The sequence below is a fragment of the Ursus arctos genome, unplaced genomic scaffold, assembly GCF_023065955.2.
Source record: "Ursus arctos isolate Adak ecotype North America unplaced genomic scaffold, UrsArc2.0 scaffold_24, whole genome shotgun sequence".
Taxonomy (NCBI): Eukaryota; Metazoa; Chordata; class Mammalia; order Carnivora; family Ursidae; genus Ursus; species Ursus arctos.
This window is the reverse complement of record NW_026622919.1, coordinates 21,173,567-21,192,862: the sequence shown is the minus strand read 5'-3', so window position 1 is coordinate 21,192,862 and position 19,296 is coordinate 21,173,567. Positions and strand designations below refer to the sequence as shown.

The window sequence follows — 19,296 nt, the reverse complement described above, 5'->3', positions numbered from 1 at the left end:
GGTGAGAGCAGAGGGGCGGAGGCCAGGGGCCACAACTCCCCAGCCACACGCAGAGCCTTTCCTCTCTCCCACCACCCCCATCAGCCTGGGAGCCCTGTACCTCCTGATGAGCGTGCCACACTGCTCAGCCTGGCTCCGGAGCTGGGGGTTGCTGAGACTGGCCAGGGTCTCCCCAAGCTTCAAGAGAGAATGCTCAATGGCAGTCCAGGAGGCTGGTGGAGAAGAGGAAATGCAGACACACAATGGGAAACAGAGGAGAGGAAGACACTGGCCCTGAGCTCCTCAGCTTTGGCTCCCCTGGGTCCTCAAAACCACATATGAAGGCTTCCCCTGAGGATGACATGGAGGCCAGGGGCCTGAGGGCAGCATGCACTGTTTCTAGAAGGGGGGTGAGCACTAACAGTGAAGGCCCTAGAAACTATCCCCAGAGGCCTGCCTTCTAGGGGATGCACGTAGCCGACTTCAGAGCCCAGGTGCGGCCCAACACAGGCAGTGGCAGAGAGAGGCACAGCAGGGTGGAGTCCAGTGGCTGGAACGGGGAGGCGGCCACAAATCGCATCAGGAGTGGTCAGCCTTGCAAGTGGCCACCAGTCTTTACGGCTGTCAAGCTAGATTCCTAACCAGCCTCCTGGGCTCACCCCTGCCTCGCCCTGCCGAGGCCTCTGCTCTCACCACCCACCCCCTCTGCAGGCGCCCCCGCTTGGCTCATTCATCGCCACCTCTCAAACTCACTCTCCTCAAGCCTTTGTTCAAGCCCGGATCCTTCAACAACTCACCCAACTGGTCCAACCCACTGACCTCTCCTCCTAAATGCTTGAACTCATGGTTTATACTGCATTATTTTGCACTTAATTATGAGTCACTTATCCTAGTTACAACTCCAGAGGGTCAAATAATGAATACTGGCACCAACTAGCCGTTAACCTCCATGTGGCATGGGGAAGAAACAAAAAGACAAGACCTGAGATCCATTAAAATTAAGTTAAATATCCATTTACTTTTCAAGCCACTAAACATTTGTCAGGGGCTTGAGATAGGTAAGACGCTGTCAACATAGCCCATTTTTACAGAGGGGTCATTTATCTGGACTTTTGACAGGCAATAAAACATACTTTGGGAAGTAACTAATACACTAATCCTAATAATAAATTCTCCAAACAGGTCCTGAAGACCTGGGTGTGACCCATTCTAGCATTCTTGTTACTACAGAATAAGAGATCCTTAGGCGGTCTCAAGCCACTACAAGACCGTGGCCTTGGGCCCCACATCCAGAAACACCAGAGTCTCCCCTCCCACCGGGTGATCTGTCTCCTCTCAGGCTCTGGAGGGTTCCAATATTTCACATCTGCACTTGAGTCAAGGGATGCATGATCCAACAGGCCTGACAGCAGACAGGGACCATGTTTAAAGGGACGTGTCAGGCAACACTCAAACACAAGAGTCATGTGCTTTCAGATGAGGAGTGTGGAGACAAACACAAGGATGGATGGTGTGCTTCTCTCGTCCTCTAATTTCTTCCATGTATATTACATACTGGTCTTGCTCCCCACTAGCATGTATGCTTATTGAGAGCAGGGACCCTGCCACATGCTCCTTTCGTAGCCCCCCACCCCCCTCCCCCAGCACTTGGCACAGTGCTGGGCATACAATAATGCTCAGTAAATACCTGTTGGTTGATTGGCTCGGGTGCCACCCTGCCCAAGTCCCTGGGATGTATGCAATGCTTATGGGGAGAAAAAAAAGGAAGTGGGATGATTTCAGATCCTCCTGGAAAGAAGTGGGATGGCATCCTGCCTCTCCCCTCTGAATTAAAGAACCGACTATGGGAACAGTGGCAGGTGGGGCTCAGGGGAACCAGGGGGACATACAGGCCTCCTCTAGTTTGGCGATGTGGAGCAGGGCGCGGTTCTTGGTGCTGCTGAGGGTCTTCTCGAGGCGCAGCAGGCACATGGCAAGCTGCTTCTCCCCAGCGGCTGGAGTGCCGGCCTCCAGCCCCTCCCGCAGCCGCTCTGCAGAGGCTGCAGTACAGCGCAGTAGCCAGTGGAGGGCGCTGAGAAGGGCCCGGCACAGCCCGATGCACTCCTCGGCTTTGCCGTGACAGCTACCAGGAAAGGATGCAAAATCTGTCTTGGCTCCAAAGGCTGAAATATGACCCACACCAATGTTCCCCAGAGTGCCTGGCACGCCCCTACTAGGGAAGAGAGCTGGGAAGCTAGCAAAGTCCTAGGGAAGACAGCCCGATCAGCTTCCACCGGACAAGATTTCAAAAAAGCCACTCCAAAGAGAAAAAGCCTTTTGTCCTAGGGGATGAAGAAGAGGATGGGGGTGGGTGGGTGCAGATGAGCAAGTGGGAAGAAGCGCAGGAACCCACTGAGCTGGTGTCAGTCTGTGGGCTAGGAGCTTCTCCCTTATGCTAAGATAATGCTGCCAGGTTAGGAGCTCCGCCATTACCTCAGTCGGTCACAAAACATGTCCATGATGTCCAGCAAAGCCTGGACACACAAGTCCCGGGAAAAGTCATCAAACTGTGGAAAGAACAGTGACAATGCTACGGAACATCCCAGTCGACCTCTGGTCTCCCACATGAGGCCGATGGCATAGTCAGGACGCCTGCTCATCTTTCCTCCGACCTCAGGTTTCAGACTCGGCATTCTTTCAACATTGGAAACTGGCTCCTCATTGCCAGCCCCTACTTCCCGGGATCCCCCTCCCTCCAACAGAACGCAGCAATGCCAGCTAGAGGCATCACGTGCTGCCTGTCCAGCCTCAGAGTTTGCACGATCAGAGCAGGCAAGGAGGTGGGGTCCCATCTGCAACTACCAACTCCCTGCCCCCCTGCCCTCCACCTAGCTCGTGAGTGGCTATGGTCATACCTTACTGATTGCTGTGAGGACAGAGGAGTAGGACACCATCTGGAGGGAAAGAAGAAAGAGAGAGTTCAGACTAGTGTCGCACAGCTGACAGGATCGAATACTGACACTTAAAGGTTCTGCAGCTCTCCAAAAACCTCAACCCTTTCAAAAGGCCTTCCTCAGCCCATTAAAAGAGAGGCATTATCCCCATTCCTGCTCCTATCGGAATCACCGTAAATGACATCATCAGCACACGCCCACTGAGAAGATGAAGGTGGGCATTCAAAGGTGCCGAGTTCCATGTTCACATGCCACTCACTGTCCACCATATACAAGGTTCAAATACTGCTACTCGGCAGACGAACGGCCAGGAATGAGGTTATGTTGTTCTACTCCTACAAGTTCTATAAAGAGTACTTTTATTTGGACAAGAAATGGAGACGAACAAACATTCCCTGCAATGAACAGGTAGCAGCTGCCCCCTGAAATAGGTAGGGAATTTCATTATACACTCTCACTGATTCTCTAGGACTTACTCTCTAGGACTTCTCCAGGACACCTTCTCTGACCAACCCCAACCTCCCACCCAAAGCCGAAATTCTTCCCCATGTGCTCCAAGTAATCGCCTTATACCCCTCACAATACAGTGGGTGCCTGCTGCCCCCATCAAACTAGGAGCTCCTTGAGGACAAGGATGCTTTTACTCAGTGACCACCACGAACTTGCTGAGAATGTCTGTAGAATGAGTAAGGAAAGACACACCCTGGATCAGCATTTCTCGAAGTAGCTTCCAAGGTTGCACTGTTCCATAGGGAAGCCATTAGCCACATGTGGCTGTTTAAATTTAAATTAAATAAAATTTAAAATTCAGTTCCTTCCCTCTGCAGGGCATGGGAGTTAAACATTTTCTCTTAAAACAGGACAATGTTACAAGAGTAAGAGATTCTTACTTGTATATAGGCTTAACCTGCTGAAAACAGGTCCCTGCTGTACAGATTTTTCATAGCCAATTTAGCTCTTTTAGTCCATCCAAAAAATATAAGTATTTTTTCGAATGCCAGGTACAGGCTTTTTGGTTAAGACCTCGTTTTTTAAATTGCCTTAAGTATAAATAGTAATCTTGGAGTGTCTTTAGTTTGTCATTTGGGCTGCCATCGAGGAAAAAGAAATCAGATTGGTTTCCTCAGCCTGCCTTCATGCTGTAGTATTTTTAGCCCACTGTTTGCTTTGTCTCAATAAAAGCTTCCTAATGTCAAAAAAAAATAAAAAAATAAAAAATAAAATTCAGTTCCTTCGTCAGACTAGCCACACCGCAGGTGCTCAACAGCTACTGTATCGGGCAGCACAGACACAGAGCATTTCTGTTATTGTAGCAATTTCTATTGCATGATGTTATTCTAAAGATTCCCCAAGATGTTAAGAAATTTTACACACACACACACACACACACACACACACACACACACAGCTTCTGTGTGATATGAATTTGAGAAACCACAGAATAAATATAGAGTTTTCTTTACTCTAGGGTATCTCTAAATCATAATATGCGTGTGTACAATGAAAACATCTAAGATAAATGGAGACATAGTAGGCAATACTTTTCAAGCTTATTTGACTAAGGGAAATCCTACCTGAACTGTGAGCTCCCTGGGAGAAGAAATAGTGGTGAATTTATATCTATTTCTCTAGAACCTAGCCTGGGCCTAGCACGTAGTAGGTCCTCGGTAAGTCTTTACTGCTTTGGATTGATGAATTCTCAGAACTAGCATTCTGAAAAAATTGAACTTTAAAAATAAATCTCTATTAGTAAAACATATTCATCACCACCGTAAGATTGGAGATGTAGTTCAAAAGAAATAAGGTGTCCTGAATGAAATTAAAACCTATGGAAAGTCTCTTAAGTTGTCATATTTTTAAAAAATAAATACAGCATGCTGATAAAATATGAGTAATAGCTTAGAAAGTAGTTACATTTATATACTCAACATCAGTGGCAAAATACACCAAAATAAAAAAGTAGAATACAATGATAGAAACTGTCAGGATAATCACCAGACTCGTGGGTTGTCTTCCTTAGAGGAACAAAGATTTCCAAAGATTTCAGGAGAAAGCACAGTCAGCCTCAATGGCCTTAGTATGGTGAATTTTACATGCATGGCAATGTCTTCTGTGTATAATTTCTCCATCATGTGAACAGAGTGCTCTCTGTTCAGACACCTTTAACTAGTATTCTTGAATAAACAAGAGCAAAACACACAGAGGGCTTAAATACGCAATTAGTGTTTAGCGCCACGCTCGGCAAGATGTTCTGTGAAGCCATAGCTGGTGTCTGATGGTGATCAGAAAGTTGGGAGCCTGCCTGGGCAGGATGACCATAACGTTCCAGGCGAGGGTTTGTTTATTTATAACTGATGTCCCCATAGCAAGAGCTTGGCAGAGAGCTGAACCTTGCTGGATACCAACCTGAAGGGGGAGCTGGATGTTCCCACTGAAACTGACCCCAAACTACCAGAACAGAACCCCCCACCCCAATTCTGTCTGTTCTGAGGGATGCTGTATGTTCTAATGTATTTCTGATCTCCAAATTCAGAATTCCGTCCAGTAAGTCTTTGCTAACAGTAGCAATAAAGCACTGCTACTCTTGAGACCTAAAAATACTTTCCACATGGCGAACCGTTTGAACTGTTTTTCACGGCAGGATTTAACCTATTTCACTCTTAATATATCTATCAACACAGGAGTTCTAAGCTACCACCAGCCCCGGAGGCTGGAGCCCCTCTATGTGGCCCACTGCACACCTGGCTAGCCCGACTGACCTGCGGCTGCTCTCTCCTCTCCTCTCTCTTGATATTCAACACCCCCGACTACTCCTAAGTGCCCTCTATGTGCAAGCACTGGACCGAAGAGCCTCTTGACTCTGAAGGGAGAAGCAGTGACTAATTTTGCATAGCACTTTGCAAGCACAGAAGCTCCTGCATATACATTTAGTTCTCTCCCTCTGTTACTTCAGCCTTGCTCTCCCCCTTGCCTTCCCATCAGTGTTTACACATCTCGAGATCTTCTATCTTTAAGAGAACTTCCCGCAGACCCCCCCCCATTTCCAATGAACCACCACGCTCTCTCTCTTGCTCTCACAGACATGCCTTCTGTGCGCTCGTTGTCTCTACCTCCCCACCTTCCGTTCACAATTCAACCCACCCCAATCACTTGTGTCCTTACCACTGCAGGAATCTCCTGGGTAGGCTCATCAACACACTGCTTGTCAAACCCCACGGATACTTCTCAGCTCCCATCTCACGGACCTCTCAGCAGCACCCAACACCAGGAAACGCTTCCTCATTCTTCCATCCTCTCCTCCCCCGGCTGCTCTCGATACCACTCTCTCTTGCTCCTCTTCCCACCTCACTGACCTCTTCTTTTCACACTCTTACGAGGAATCCTTTTCATACGTGTGTTCCCTACATATGATTGGCTCCTCGGGGATTTGGCTTGGGTCATTTCTTTTGCTTACTCTCCACCTTCTCCGGACACTCTCGTCCATGCCCACAGCTTCCATTACCATCCGCAGTCGACAACTCCGAAATCAACAGCACCAGTCTAGGCCTCTTCTTCTAAGTTCGGACATATATGTTCAACTGCCTACCAAGTGTCTTCTCTTTGATAGCTCACACAGGCACCTTACTTAACAAGGCCAAAATCAGGGGCGCCTGGGTGGCTCAGTTGGTCAAGCATCCAACCCCTGATTTCAGCTGAGGTCATGATCTCATGGTCGTGGGATCAGGCCCACACTGGGCTCTGTGCTCAGCTGGGAGTCTGCTTGAGATTCTCTCTCTCTTCCTTCTGGCCCTCCCCCTGCGAGTACTCTAGCTCTCGCTCTAAAATAAATCTTAAAAAAAAAAAAAATGTGTGTGTATACACACACACACACACACATACAAGAAAACTATTTAAAAAAAAAAAAGGCCAGGGGCACCTGGGTGGTGCTGTTGGTTGAGTGTCAGACTCTTGCTTTTGGCTCAGGTCATGATCTCAGGATCGTGAGATTGAGCCCTGCGTCAGGCTCCACGCTTGGCATGGAGTCACCTTGGAACTCTCTCTCCCTCTCCCTCTGCCCCTCCCCACCGTGCTTGCTCTCTCTCTCAAATAAATAAATAAATCTTAAAAGAAAAAAAAAACGGCCGAAATCAGTGTCCTCTCCACCCCTCAGCTGCACCCCAACCGTAACAACGGCCCTACCCTTCTCCCAATGTCTCCTTATCATCCCATCAGCCATGATTACTTTCTCTAGCCCATGCCCCTCATCCTGGTAACCACCAAACCCTCACATTTGCCACCTCCTGAACGGTTCTGGAATTCGTCTTCTTCTCTGCTGCCACTGCCTATGCTAATATCGTCTCTTACCTGAATCACTGCAACAGCCTAAATCAGGGGTTGGAAAACCATGGCTCACAAGCCAAATTGGACCCATCACCTTTTTTGTAAATAAAGTTTCATCGGAGGGCACCTGGGTGGCTCAGTCAGTTAAGCATCTGGCAGCTCAGGTCATGATCCTGGTCCTGGGATCAAGCCCCATATTGGGCTCCCTGCTTAGCGGGCTCCCTGCTTAGTAAGGAATCTGCTTCTCCCTCTCCCTCTGCCCCTCCCCCTGCTCCTTCTCTCCCTCTCTCTTGCTCACTTTCAATCTCTCAAACAAATAAAATCTTTTTTTTTTAAATAATCAAGTTTCATCAGAACACAGGCATGTCCATTTACTTATATACTATCTATATCTGCTTTCAAACTATAATGACAGAATAACGGTGACAGAGACCACATGGCCTGGAAAATGGAAAGTATTTATTATCTGATCCTTGGCAAAAAAAAAAAAAAAGAAAAGAAAAAAAAAAAAAGCCTGGGGTGAGAGGCTGGCTCAGTAGAAAAGCATGTGACTCTGCATCTCAGGGTCATGAGTTTGAGCCCCACGATGGGTGCACAGATTACTTAAATAAATAAATAAACTTTAAAAATATATATATATATGCCTGATTAAATGGTCTCCCTGCCTTCTGTCTTACCTGCCTTCAACTCATTCCTCAAACTACCACCAGAGTGATCTTTCTTTTTTTTTTTTTTTAAAGATTTTATTTATTTATTCGACAGAGATAGAGACAGCCAGAGAGAGAGGGAACACAAGCAGGGGGAGTGGGAGAGGAAGAAGCAGGCTCCCAGTGGAAGAGCCTGATGTGGGGCTCGATCCCATAACGCCGGGATCACGCCCTGAGCCGAAGGCAGACGCCCAACCGCTGCGCCACCCAGGCGCCCCCAGAGTGATCTTTCTAAAATTAATCCACAAATTCCCCAAATGCACAAAGTCAAGGAAATCTCCATCAAAATATAATTGGATTTTTAGGGGCGCCTGGGTGGCTCAGTCGTTAAGTGTCTGCCTTCGGCTCAGGGCGTGATCCCGGTGTTACGGGATCGAGCCCCACATCAAGCTCCTCTGCTGGGAGCCTGCTTCTTCCTCTCCCACTCCCCCTGCTTGTATTCCCTCTCTCACTGGCTGTCTCTCTCCCTGTCAAATAAATAAATTAAAATATTTAAAAATATATATATATAATTGGATTTTTAAAAAAGAATCTGACAAGTTGATTCTAAAATTTGGAAAAGAAAACACCTGAAAACAGCCAAGAAATTTTTGAAAAATAAAACAACTAAGGGAAGACTTGCCTAACCAGACACCAAATATACTATAAAAGTAAAGTAATAAAACAGTAAAGCACTAGTGTAAGTAGAGACAAATGTATCAATGAACTAAACTAAAATATCAAGAAATAGACCTTTGTCTGTAAGAGAATTTAGGATACGGATGAATGGCCTATTCAATAAAGGCAGCTGAGGCAACTGTCCATCTATTTGGAAAAAACAAATAAATTTGGATCTCTTCCTCACACCGCAATAAATTCTAAATGGATGAAGCAAAATAAATACAAAAAATAAAAGTGAAGTTTTGGCAGAAATTGGAGAACGTATTTTGATCCACGGAGCAGGGAAACCCTTAAGCAAGACAAAAGCCATATAGGAAAAAATGGTTAAATCTGACAACAAAAACATTAAAAAGGTCTGCATGCTAAGAAAATAACACCAGGGGCGCCTGGGTGGCTCAGTGGGTTAAGCGTCTGCCTTCCGCTTCGGTCATAACCCCAGGGTCCTGGGATCCAGCCCCTACTCAGACTCCTTGATCAGCGGGGAGCCTGCTTTCCCTCTCTGTCTGCCTGCCACTGCCCCTGCTTGTGCACGCGCTCTCTCTCTCTCTCTCAAACAAATAAAATCTTTTTTAAAAAAAAAGAAAAGAAAATCAGAAAGTTAAAAAAAAGTGACCAAGCATTTCAAACATAAATAACAGATAAGGATTACAAGATCAATTATATTAAGACACTTAAAAATTAGTAAGAATTTTTCTTGGGGTGATGAAAATGCTCTCAGTTGATTGTGGGAGTGGTTGCACAACTCTGAAAATACTACAATTCAGTAAACTGTATACTTGAAATGGGTAAATTGTATAGTATGTGACTTATATCTCAATAAAGCTTTTACAATAAAAAAAAAAAAAACAAAAGAAAAACGGGCAAATGATATGCGTAAGCAATTCCCAGAAAATATACAGAGAACAAATAAACATATAAAAAAATGCTCAAGATCACAGTTATAGAAGTACAAATTATAATGTGATGTAATTTTTTGCCTTCTGGAAAGGAATTTTAAAAAATTCTATCGAGCATTCAAAAGGTGTTGGGAAACACTGTCAAACACCACGGAGGGGGTGTAAACTAATACCATGCTTTCTGGAGGGCAATTCGCAGGATGTATTGCAATTGAGTATGTGGGAATTCTTTCTTTATCGTTTTTTTAGAGAGGAAGGGGAAGGGGCAGAAGGACAAGGAGAGAGAATCTTTTTTTTTTTTTTTTTAAAGATTTTGTTTATTTATTCGACAGAGAGAGACAGCCAGCGAGAGAGGGAACACAAGCAGGGGGAGTGGGAGAGGAAGAAGCAGGCTCCCAGCAGAGGAGCCCGATGTGGGGCTCGATCCCAGAACGCCGGGATCACGCCCTGAGCCGAAGGCAGACGCTTAACCACTGTGCCACCCAGGCGCCCCAAGGAGAGAGAATCTTAAGCAGGCTCCACGCCCAGTGCGGAGCCTGATTTCGGGCACGACCTCACAACCTTGAGATCATGACCTGGGCCAAAATCCAGTCAGATGCGTAACTGACTGAGCGACCCAGGCGCCCCGAATATGTGGGAATTCTTTAAATTAGCAATTCCATTTCTAGGTATCTATACTAGGGAAACATTCCCAGAAGTGCAGACAAGTAAGTATAAGAACATTCAATGAGGGGCGCCTGGGTGGCTCGGTCAGTTAAACGTCTGACTTTGGGTCAGGTCATGATCTCAGGGTCCTGGAATTGAATCCCATGTTGGGCTCCCCACTCAGCGGGAATCTGCTGGTCCCTCTGCCCCTCCCCCTGATCGTGCTCTCTCTCTCTCTCAAATAAATAAATAAAATCTTAAAAAAAAAAAAAGTCCACGAAAACAATGAGTATAACGATAAAAAATTAAAAACCTATATGACAGTACATATGAAACATTATGCAGCAGTTAAAAAGAACAAAGTAGATGAACATGTGTTCACATGGAAAGCGGACGTGGGCCAAGAGGAAAGAGGAAGTCCAAGAACTACATGCCACTTGAGGGATACTACTCAGCGATGTAAAGAGAATCAACTGATGACATACACAAGCACATAGATAAATCTGAAAACCATTCATTTTTTTAAAGACCTATTTATTTATTTGAGAGAGAGAGAATGAGAGCACAGCAGGGAGGGGCAGAGGGAGAGAGAGTCCCAAGCAGACTCTGCACTGAGCCCAGAGCCTGACACGGGGCTCCATCCCACGACCCTGAGAGCACAGACCTAGTCAACACCAAGAGTCGGATGCTTAACCGACTGCACCACCCAGACGTCCCTCAAAAACATTTATGTTACACAAAAGAAGACAGAGTATACAGTGTTTGCTATATGATTCCATTTCTATGAAATCCGAATATAGACAAGACTAATCTCCAGTGACAGAAAACATTTAGTGGTTATAGGAGGATGGGCTAGAAAGGGGCACAAGAGAACTTTCTGGGAGAATAGAAATGTTCTGTATCTTATTTTGAATGTGAGTGACATGGGTATATACAACTGCTAAAACTCACTGAAATCATCTTAAGATCTGTACATTTTATTGCATGTTAAATATCGCCACACACACACACACACACACACACACACACACACATAAATCCTACCACACCATTCCTCCACTTAAAACTCTTTAAACGATTACTCGTCACCCTAGAATAAAGTCCAAACTCTAGCATCACTCACAGGCCTCCCGATCTCTCTCTAAACCAGTCTCCTTTTTGAAGTGCTAGCCCAGCAGTTCTCAAAATATGGTCCAGGAACCCCTGGAGTCTGTGAGGTTAAAACTCTTTTTTAAATACTGCTAAGATGTTATTTGCCTTTTCTACTCTCATTCTCCCACAACAGTATGTGGAATGTCCCAGAGGCTCCATGACATGTGAATCATATAATTAAATGTGTCAACAATTGGAATATCTGTGTAACTCAGTAACAGATATTTTCCACATGACCAATTCATGATATTATAAAATCATGCATGAGTAAAAGATCTGTTCAAGTGCAAGAGAGAGACCAATGGATTTTAATGTAACAGAGTATAAGAAGTTCATTGAGGGGCGCCTGGCTGGCTCAGCTGGTAGAGCATGTGACTCTTGATCTCAGGGTCGTGAGTTCAAGCCCCACGTTGGGTGTAGAGCTTACTTAAAAAAATAATTAATTAACCAATTAATTTTTTTAAGTTCATTGATGTAGTTCCAATCACCTGTTGAATATGTGTGTCAATGAATATCCAGTTATCTGAAAAGCTTATTAACATTCTCGGCCCTTCTCAAACTAAAACTCTGATGTGTGAGGACAGATTTTCTTCATACACTTCAACCAAAATAGCCTACTGCAACAATTGAATGCAGAAGCAGATATGAGAATTCAGCTGTCTTCTATTAAAGCATTAAAGAGATTTGCAAAAACGTAAAACAATGCCACTTTCCTCACTAGCTTTTTTGTTTTGGAAAATATGGTTTTCATTAAAATGTTATTTGTATTAACATGCAATATAACAGGCTTTGTTTAATAGACTTTACTTTTTGTTACTTTTAAATAAATAAGTTCATAAATATTTTTTAAATTTCTCAGTTTTCGTTTCTAAAATGGTAAATATGGATAGATGTAACACATATAAACAAAAGCTCTGTGGGAGTCTCAATAGTTTTTAAGAGCATAAAAGTGTCCTGAGACCAAAACTACTGCTCTAACCATACAAATTATTTTCAGTTCCTAAACAACATGTGATTTTTGCCTCCCAGCCTTTACATATGCTTTTCTTTCTGCTTTGTACCCTCTCACCAATTTGCCTGGCTAACTCCTGTTAACAATAAGGTTTTGGTTTAAACATCACTTTCTCCAGAAAGCCTTCCCTGATTGCTCAAGACTGAATTCCGTGCCTCTCTCATGTACTCCCCTAGTACTGCCTTAACATACATCATAAACCCATCCTGCGACCGACTGCTTATTTTCATGTCTGTTATTACCCACTAAATTCCTTGTGTGCTGGGATCAGGTCTTTCTCACAGCTATATCCCCGGGGTCTACACCACGATCTGACACATTCATGAATATTTATTGATAGACTAAGTTAATGTAACATTCATCACAACCAATGAAGTATTATTATTTTCACAAGAAAACTGAGGCTCGGAGAAGTGTTGTGTTCAAACAAATTCCCCTAGCAAGTGTGAGCTGACAACTGTACTCCAAGTCTTTTACCTTCAAATCCTCACTCTCTGGAATAGGTGGGGCAGTTTACCTGGGAACTAATGGCATACTTCAGGTAGGACAGGATGAGAGGATTGGGGGAAGGTCCAATCATGGCTTGCTCCAGGAGTGCTTCTGCAAGGGGAATAACAAAGGAAGACTGAGTGGTTACAACTTTTCTGGGTTTAGCCCTCCCATCCTTCCTTCCTTCCTCACTCAAGACCTGCTAGGTTGAGAATGTCCCAGGTGGCTCCTTTGGGAAAGAATTTCTTCATGTTGATTGCCCACTGGTAGTCACTCCATCGCTCCTTCCAGGCTTGCAAAATGGCTTGCTTCAAGTTCACTACCTTCATGATTTCACTCTGAGAAGGGACCGGTGGCAGTCAGCTCTGAGGTGGAAAAAAACTAAGCTAAGAAAAGGGGAGAGGAGATTCTGAAGGAAAGAACAGAGGAGGGCCGAGTTGAATGAAACGGATATAGGAAAATTTAAGGGAGGCGGAGGAATTAGATAGAAAAAAATGGGGAAGAGGACAAGGAAGGGATTCTGTCAGGTTCCTTCCTCCTGAATCATCCTTCCTTCCACTGGAGAGGGTGGCAAGGGGTTAAGCCTAGCCCGATTGCCTAATTAAGCCCTCAGCTCTGGCCGCGTCCCTCAGCCCCTACCACCCCAAATCCAGAGTTTTTTTTCTCCATTTCCTCCACCGTCCCCACCCTTGAAACTGTAATTCTCTATTTCCTTTTCATCCACCACCTCCCCAATTTTAAGCCTACCGTACAAGCTACTTCTAGAGCCTAGGTATCGCCATCTTGACACTTATCAAAGAGCTTAACTTCTATTGGCTGGGAGTAACAAACATGATTCAATAAGAATGCACCAAGAGACAGGCCGCTCCGCGATGTCTTCTGGGAATTGTAGTTCGTTGGATTGAGCTAGCGAGGAAGCTAAGGGACTAAGCTAGCAGCCCGCATTGTTTCTCTCCTTTGGAGAAGCACCTGTATGAGCTGAAGCGTCAGAGACTCAGGGGACAGAGGAAGCGGAGAGCTCTGGAAAGACCGTTGGCTAGCAGGAGTCGCCCAAAGACGTCACTGTCCACCAGGCATTTAAATGATATTCTGACACCCTTTCATTACGTGCTGGTTACCAGGCACAGCAGGGGTGTGGCGTTCGTTCAGCAACACATGTTCCTCTTTCTTGACCTTTTTTTTTCTTTTTTCCTTCCCCCCCACGTGTGTGTGTGTGTGTGTGTGTGTGTGTGTGTGTGTGTGGTGTGCTCCTACACCCCTGGGTTCACCGGAGCTCTTATTTCCACATCTGTATTCCAAAGGCTACACTGGGGCTTGACCAGTTGCACACACATCACCATTTAACCCCCAAATTTGGCAGTCCTCCCAGAATCTCCTGGCCCTGCATAGTGCTTGAAAATGGGGAGAAGTAAGGAGGAAAGTAAGGGGGAAACTGAGGTTAAGGTTATCAAAAATAAGGAGAGTCTAAGAAACTGTCATAGCCAAGAGGGCTTAAGGGGACGTAATTATTAAATGTAACTTGGCATTCCGGATATCATCCTGGAACAGAAGAAGAACATTGGGTGAAAACTAAGGAATATGAGTAAAGCATAGACATTAGTTAATAATGACGTATCAATATTAGTTAATTAGCTGTAAAAAATATCGTACTAATGTAAGAGGCTAATAAAAGGAGAAATTGGCTATGCTGTATGTGGGGGGACCGCTACTATCTTCAAATCTTTTCCTGTAAATCTAAAACTATTCTTTTTGGGGGGCGCCTGGGTGGCTCAGTTGGTTAAGCCTCTGCCTTCGGCTCAGGTCGTGATCCCAAGGTCCTAGGATTGAGCCAAGGTCCTAGGATGGAGCCTACATCCGGCTCCCTCCTCAGCAGGGAGTCTGTTTCCACCCTTTCCCTTTGCCCCTCCCCCTGCTTGTGTGCTGTCTCCCTCTCTCTCTCTCTGTCTTATTTATAAATAAAATCTTTTAAAAATAAATAAATAAAACTATTCTTTTTTTGAAAGTTTATTAAAAACAATATGATGTCTTGCTTATCCTATGGAATCAAATCGTGCATAATTATATTCAGGGCTTTAGACGTTAGCCCTTTTTTCCCCCTCCAGTCAGAATCTCAGAAGCAAATGCTATTCGCCTCTGGCTCCAATGTCTTGAGCCTTCTCTATATACAGCCCTTATCCCTGCCCTATCCTGGGGACAGATTGTCCCTAACATTTATAACCGAAGACAAGATACACATGGAGGCCCCAGCCAGTGTTCTGCCCCTCCCTACTTTCAGCTCCCCCATCCCATACCCTAAGTCTGATATCCCAGTCCACGAGGCCAAGTTCCAACCATACTCCCCAGCAACCATTCTTTGGCCACCCTTTCACTGGTAAAATCAGTCATCAGGGGATGAATCTGGGAGTGCAGCCCACTCAAGCTCTGGAAGCAAACTTGTTAGCCCTTGGGGCAGAAAATAACAGGATCCTGGGTGTGGGAGCAGAATCACAACAGCGAGACAAGAACCCCTATTCTGAGGGGTAGAGTGGAGCTGATCACATCCCTCTAAGGTCATTACTGCCTATGGCCTTTCTCCCTCCCCATGCACCCATCCACATCGCTTCCATTCTGTTCCCCTTTGTGCCTACCCAAGTGACTCCACTGGGAAATAGTATTTCTCCAAAGCAGCTGCCAAATGTGTGGAGCCAAAGCTTCCAAAGCAGGAAGGAGGGAGAACCCATACTCCTCACACTTAACTTCCAAATTGCCCCCGGCCACACTTGAGACAACCACAAACCCCACGCTCACTCACACTTGAGAGGACCACAAACCCTGTTCCTCGGCCTCCCGTCTTCTCCCAGGCCCCTATCTACCTTTGCCTGTTCCCTCCGCTCATTCCTTCCTGGTTACACCAGCCCAGGGCCCCTCGCCTTGAGCCATTCCTGGATCCTGTAGCTCCTTTCTCATCCCTCATAGCCCAAACTGCCCCTCTTAGAGAGAAGCTGTCAACTTTGTGACTGCTCCTGACTGAGTTAGTGGGTGTTGGGTACATTTGGGGGAATATCTGGGCCCTGAGGATAGTGATATTCTGAGCTTAAACCATCCCTCTCTGGCAAGAAGCCTGGCAGATCTCTGGGGGATGGAGGGGTGCCTCCTTCCCACTTCACAGCGGCAGGGAGGCGGCTTTTGTAGTCAGGCCATCTGCCTTCCCTGTCCCCCTACTTCTCACCAGCAGCTCCTTTTCTAGGCTTGGCAGGGTTCCCCCAAGGACTGGACTCCTAAGGGACTGTGAGGACTCCCTTAGCTCTGGACATGGGCCACCTTCAATTTCTCTACGTTGACTGTCCTGCCTCTCTGGTCTGTCAATATCAGAAACAGGCTTTCCACACGCCACCACCTCTTCCCTCCACACCACGTTAGCTTCCTAGGACCCACCAGCTCCCTGGCTGGATCCTCTCTTCCCAAAGTTGGGACTCTCTGAAAATCCTCCTGTGGGTAAGAGAAGATATACCGGCATCCCGTCTGGATAGAAAGGAAACCCTCCAGCCACACAGTCCCTCTCAAAAACCCTTCTTACCCCCCACTTTCTTTGGCTGTCCATTTCTTCCCCCTCAGTGCTGATAAAGGCTGAGCGCCCACCTCTGCTCCTTCAGTTCCAAGCCCCAACCTCTTCGTCTTGTTGGTTGGTCTGGCGGGGGAAGGGATCCACCCAGAAAAGTGGAGCAGACGGAAGTCACCCAGGTGGAGTGACATGGCAACATTGGAGCAGTGGCAGAAAAGGAACTGGTGTGCCAGAGGAGGGGGCTTGGGGCTGGGTAAGAGGCTATGGGGAATAGGGTTTTTTGGTACCTAAAGGTATGGGGACATTCCTTATCTAGGCTAGAAAGAAGTATAAGGAAAAGTAGCAAGAGCCTGGACCCAGAAACACTGAAATAATTCGTAAGCGTACAAGGCACAAAGGGTTTCAGCATCCCTTCTCTCCACAGGGAAACTGAGTAATTCCCCTCCCCTAGCTGGAACATTTTCTTTGGAAGCTTGCCTGGGTTCCCCCACTCTGGGGAGTTCATTGGCAGCACGAACATGGAGAAAGGAAGAGTTGTTCCCGCACACTCATACACAGCTGGTTCCAAACCAGTTCCTTCCCCGACCAGTCCCCACTTTCTATCTCTCTGGGGGAGAGGAGGCGGGGGCGGGGGGGGGGGGAGAAACCTACAAGGTGGACCCACCTCAGGACAGTTCCTGGATCTCCCACAGTTCCCTGTGTCTGACTTCCCACTGCCCCACAGAGGTCCAGAAAGAGATCAGCCAGGACAATGAAAGGCAGAATGTGAACTAACAATTGGAGTGGTTTCCTCTCCAGCACCCTGAAGGATGCCTTCCCTCTCCACACTCCCAGCTCAGAGAAGAGACGTCCTGTGATTCCCACCCGAGGCCTGGACAGTGGCAGGGAAAGGAAACCAGCCTGCCATTTCCTTTGCACCCCTCCTCCCTCCAGGCCCTGAGAACCCTCTATACTCCTGGCCTCCACACCAGCTTGTCCCATCTCATTTCATTGGAGGGGGGAGGGCTGTAGTGTGGTAAGGCTCAAACTCTGTGGTAAAGGACACTGTGCCCCTACCCCTCTCCCCTCTCTCCTGCCAAAGGCAAGATGAGGGGGTTCTACGCAAGAGTGAAACCAGAAGCTGGAAAATTTAGGGGATCCAATATCTGGCATATATTAAACGGTGTTTTTTTTTTAAGGTATCAAAAGAATAAATGAAAGTAGAAGAACCCCTTGAAAAACAACCCAGAGAAGGTGTCAGTTTTTTTCCCCACTTCTTGCCTAAGCTACCAAGAGCAAGGCTCAGCCAGGCCTGAGTCCCTTCCCTGGCCCTCTGGTACCCGATGGGACAAAGATGATTGGGAGGGGGACATTAAATGGTCCCTTTACCCTTAGCAGTCAATTGTTGGTGAATTTCTCAGTCTCTCATCTCTGATCCCCAACTCCCATAAACTGTCTCCCCCTTTCTTTTCTCCATTTCCACTACCTTTTCTTGAGTGAAAGATCACTAAGGGGGAGAAAATTCTGAGGTTTAGGTCCTCTTAGCAGGTTTTCCCTGCGTCTTTCCAGAACTCCCCAATAAGTGGGGCTGTGTCTGCAGAATCAAGGGGTGTCTGCTGGACACCTCATCACTTGCTGACATCACCCAGAGCCCAGGAGCTCGAGATGGGGGAGGGGTGGGATTACTGAGGCCCAGGCCTTGGAGGTAGTTCCAGGGCAGGCTGGTAGAGGGCCTGTCCCCTGTTTCCACTCCCCTCGACTGTTTGTGGCTTCTTGGCAGTGGTTGAAGGATGCTGTGTGGGGTCTTGGCTTCCAGGCTTTTAGGGAAACTCTTCAGAAAGATATCTGGATCCCCTGGTTTCTACGGGTGGGACCCTGAGAAATCTTGGGGTGCTTCCTAGCAACAGTCTGGGAGGGAAGGAAGGAGGAAGGGAGAGAGGGCGGGGCCCAGGCATAGCTGCTCCGATGGGAGCCCAGAGAACAGGCTGTTCCTGCTGCCTCCTTGGCAACCAAAATCTGAGAGGGAGGGGGCCATCAGGCAGATCCTGTTGGAGGGTCTCTATCCGTCCTTACTTGTGCCCCACCCCCCTGCTCTCCCCAGGGATTCAGTCCTGAAGCAGAGGTGGGGGGGATGGGAGGAGACAGCCTGAGTGGGGGTTTCCTGGCAAGGAGACAACAGAAGCTGGGGCTGAAATGACTCTGAGAGAAGCTAGAAGCTTCAAGAAATGGGGGTAGGCACGATGAGTGGGGTGGAGAGGGGGCTGATGCAACACTGGGCAGGGACTATAAGCCCAGACCTGGGCTGGATCCTGGCATCTGGCGGGATGCCTGCTTTGGAGGCCTTGTGCCCTTCACTTTGCCCTTGCCCAGGTCTGTTACCAGCCCATATCAGGAGCCAAGAAAGAGAGGTAAGGAGAAGATGGGAATGGTAAACTCTTGGGGCGCCTGGGTGGCTCAGTTGTTAAGCCTCTGCCTTCGGCTCAGGGCTTGATCCCGGCGTTCTGGGATCGAGCCCCACATCAGGCTCTTCTGCTGGGAGCCTGCTTCTTCCTCTCCCGCTCCCCTTGCTTGTGTTCCCTCTCTTGCTGGCTGTCTCTCTCTGTCAAATAAATAAATAAAATCTTTAAAAAAAAAAAAGGAATGGTAAACTCTTACCTTTGAGTTCAAGGTGTCCCACTCTGTCCCTGGTGTGGGGGGGGAGGGAAGGTGGGTCAGGAGGCACCTCATCTTCTAAGGCTTTGGGTCTAGGATTTCAAAAAGTCTCCCTCACCAGGTATCTTTCGGGCCTTTCGTCAGAGAAACATGGAGGAAGCCAGAGCGAAAGGGAGACAAAACCATAGCACTTTGGTGTTTCCCCTCTGGACTCTGTCACCCTGTCCTAATCCAGATTCGTGCTAGACTTCCCCATGGCCTCCTCGTTCTGCCTGATGGGTACAGAGTATAAACGTAGCTCATCTCGTAAATGTCCCACGCACAGGGCTTC

At 46.9% G+C, this 19,296-nt stretch overlaps 1 protein-coding gene and 1 non-coding gene across 9 annotated transcripts in view; one reads left to right on the top strand and one right to left on the bottom strand.

Moving 5' to 3' along the window:
• The window catches only part of MED24 (mediator complex subunit 24), a 32,798-nt gene that overhangs the window by 11,213 nt on the left and 2,289 nt on the right, over nt 1-19,296 (bottom strand). The window contains exons 1-8 of one of the 8 annotated variants that reach the window (XM_026512909.4): nt 13,541-13,616; nt 12,993-13,158; nt 12,822-12,904; nt 2,874-2,912; nt 2,452-2,525; nt 1,869-2,101; nt 1,667-1,723; nt 101-212 (exon numbers count right to left, since the gene is read on the bottom strand). In XM_026512909.4, coding sequence (XP_026368694.1) covers nt 101-212; nt 1,667-1,723; nt 1,869-2,101; nt 2,452-2,525; nt 2,874-2,912; nt 12,822-12,904; nt 12,993-13,122 — 728 coding nt within the window. In that variant the 5' untranslated portion in view covers nt 13,123-13,158; nt 13,541-13,616. Of the gene's footprint in view, nt 1-100; nt 213-1,666; nt 1,724-1,868; nt 2,102-2,451; nt 2,526-2,873; nt 2,913-12,821; nt 12,905-12,992; nt 13,203-13,540; nt 13,617-19,296 lie in introns of those variants that run through there. The other 7 variants (XM_026512910.4, XM_044389259.3, XM_044389260.3 and 4 more) reach the window with 7 other exon arrangements.
• On the top strand, nt 11,637-11,709 carry TRNAK-CUU (transfer RNA lysine (anticodon CUU)). The gene has a single exon. It is a non-coding gene; the product is annotated as a tRNA-Lys (tRNA).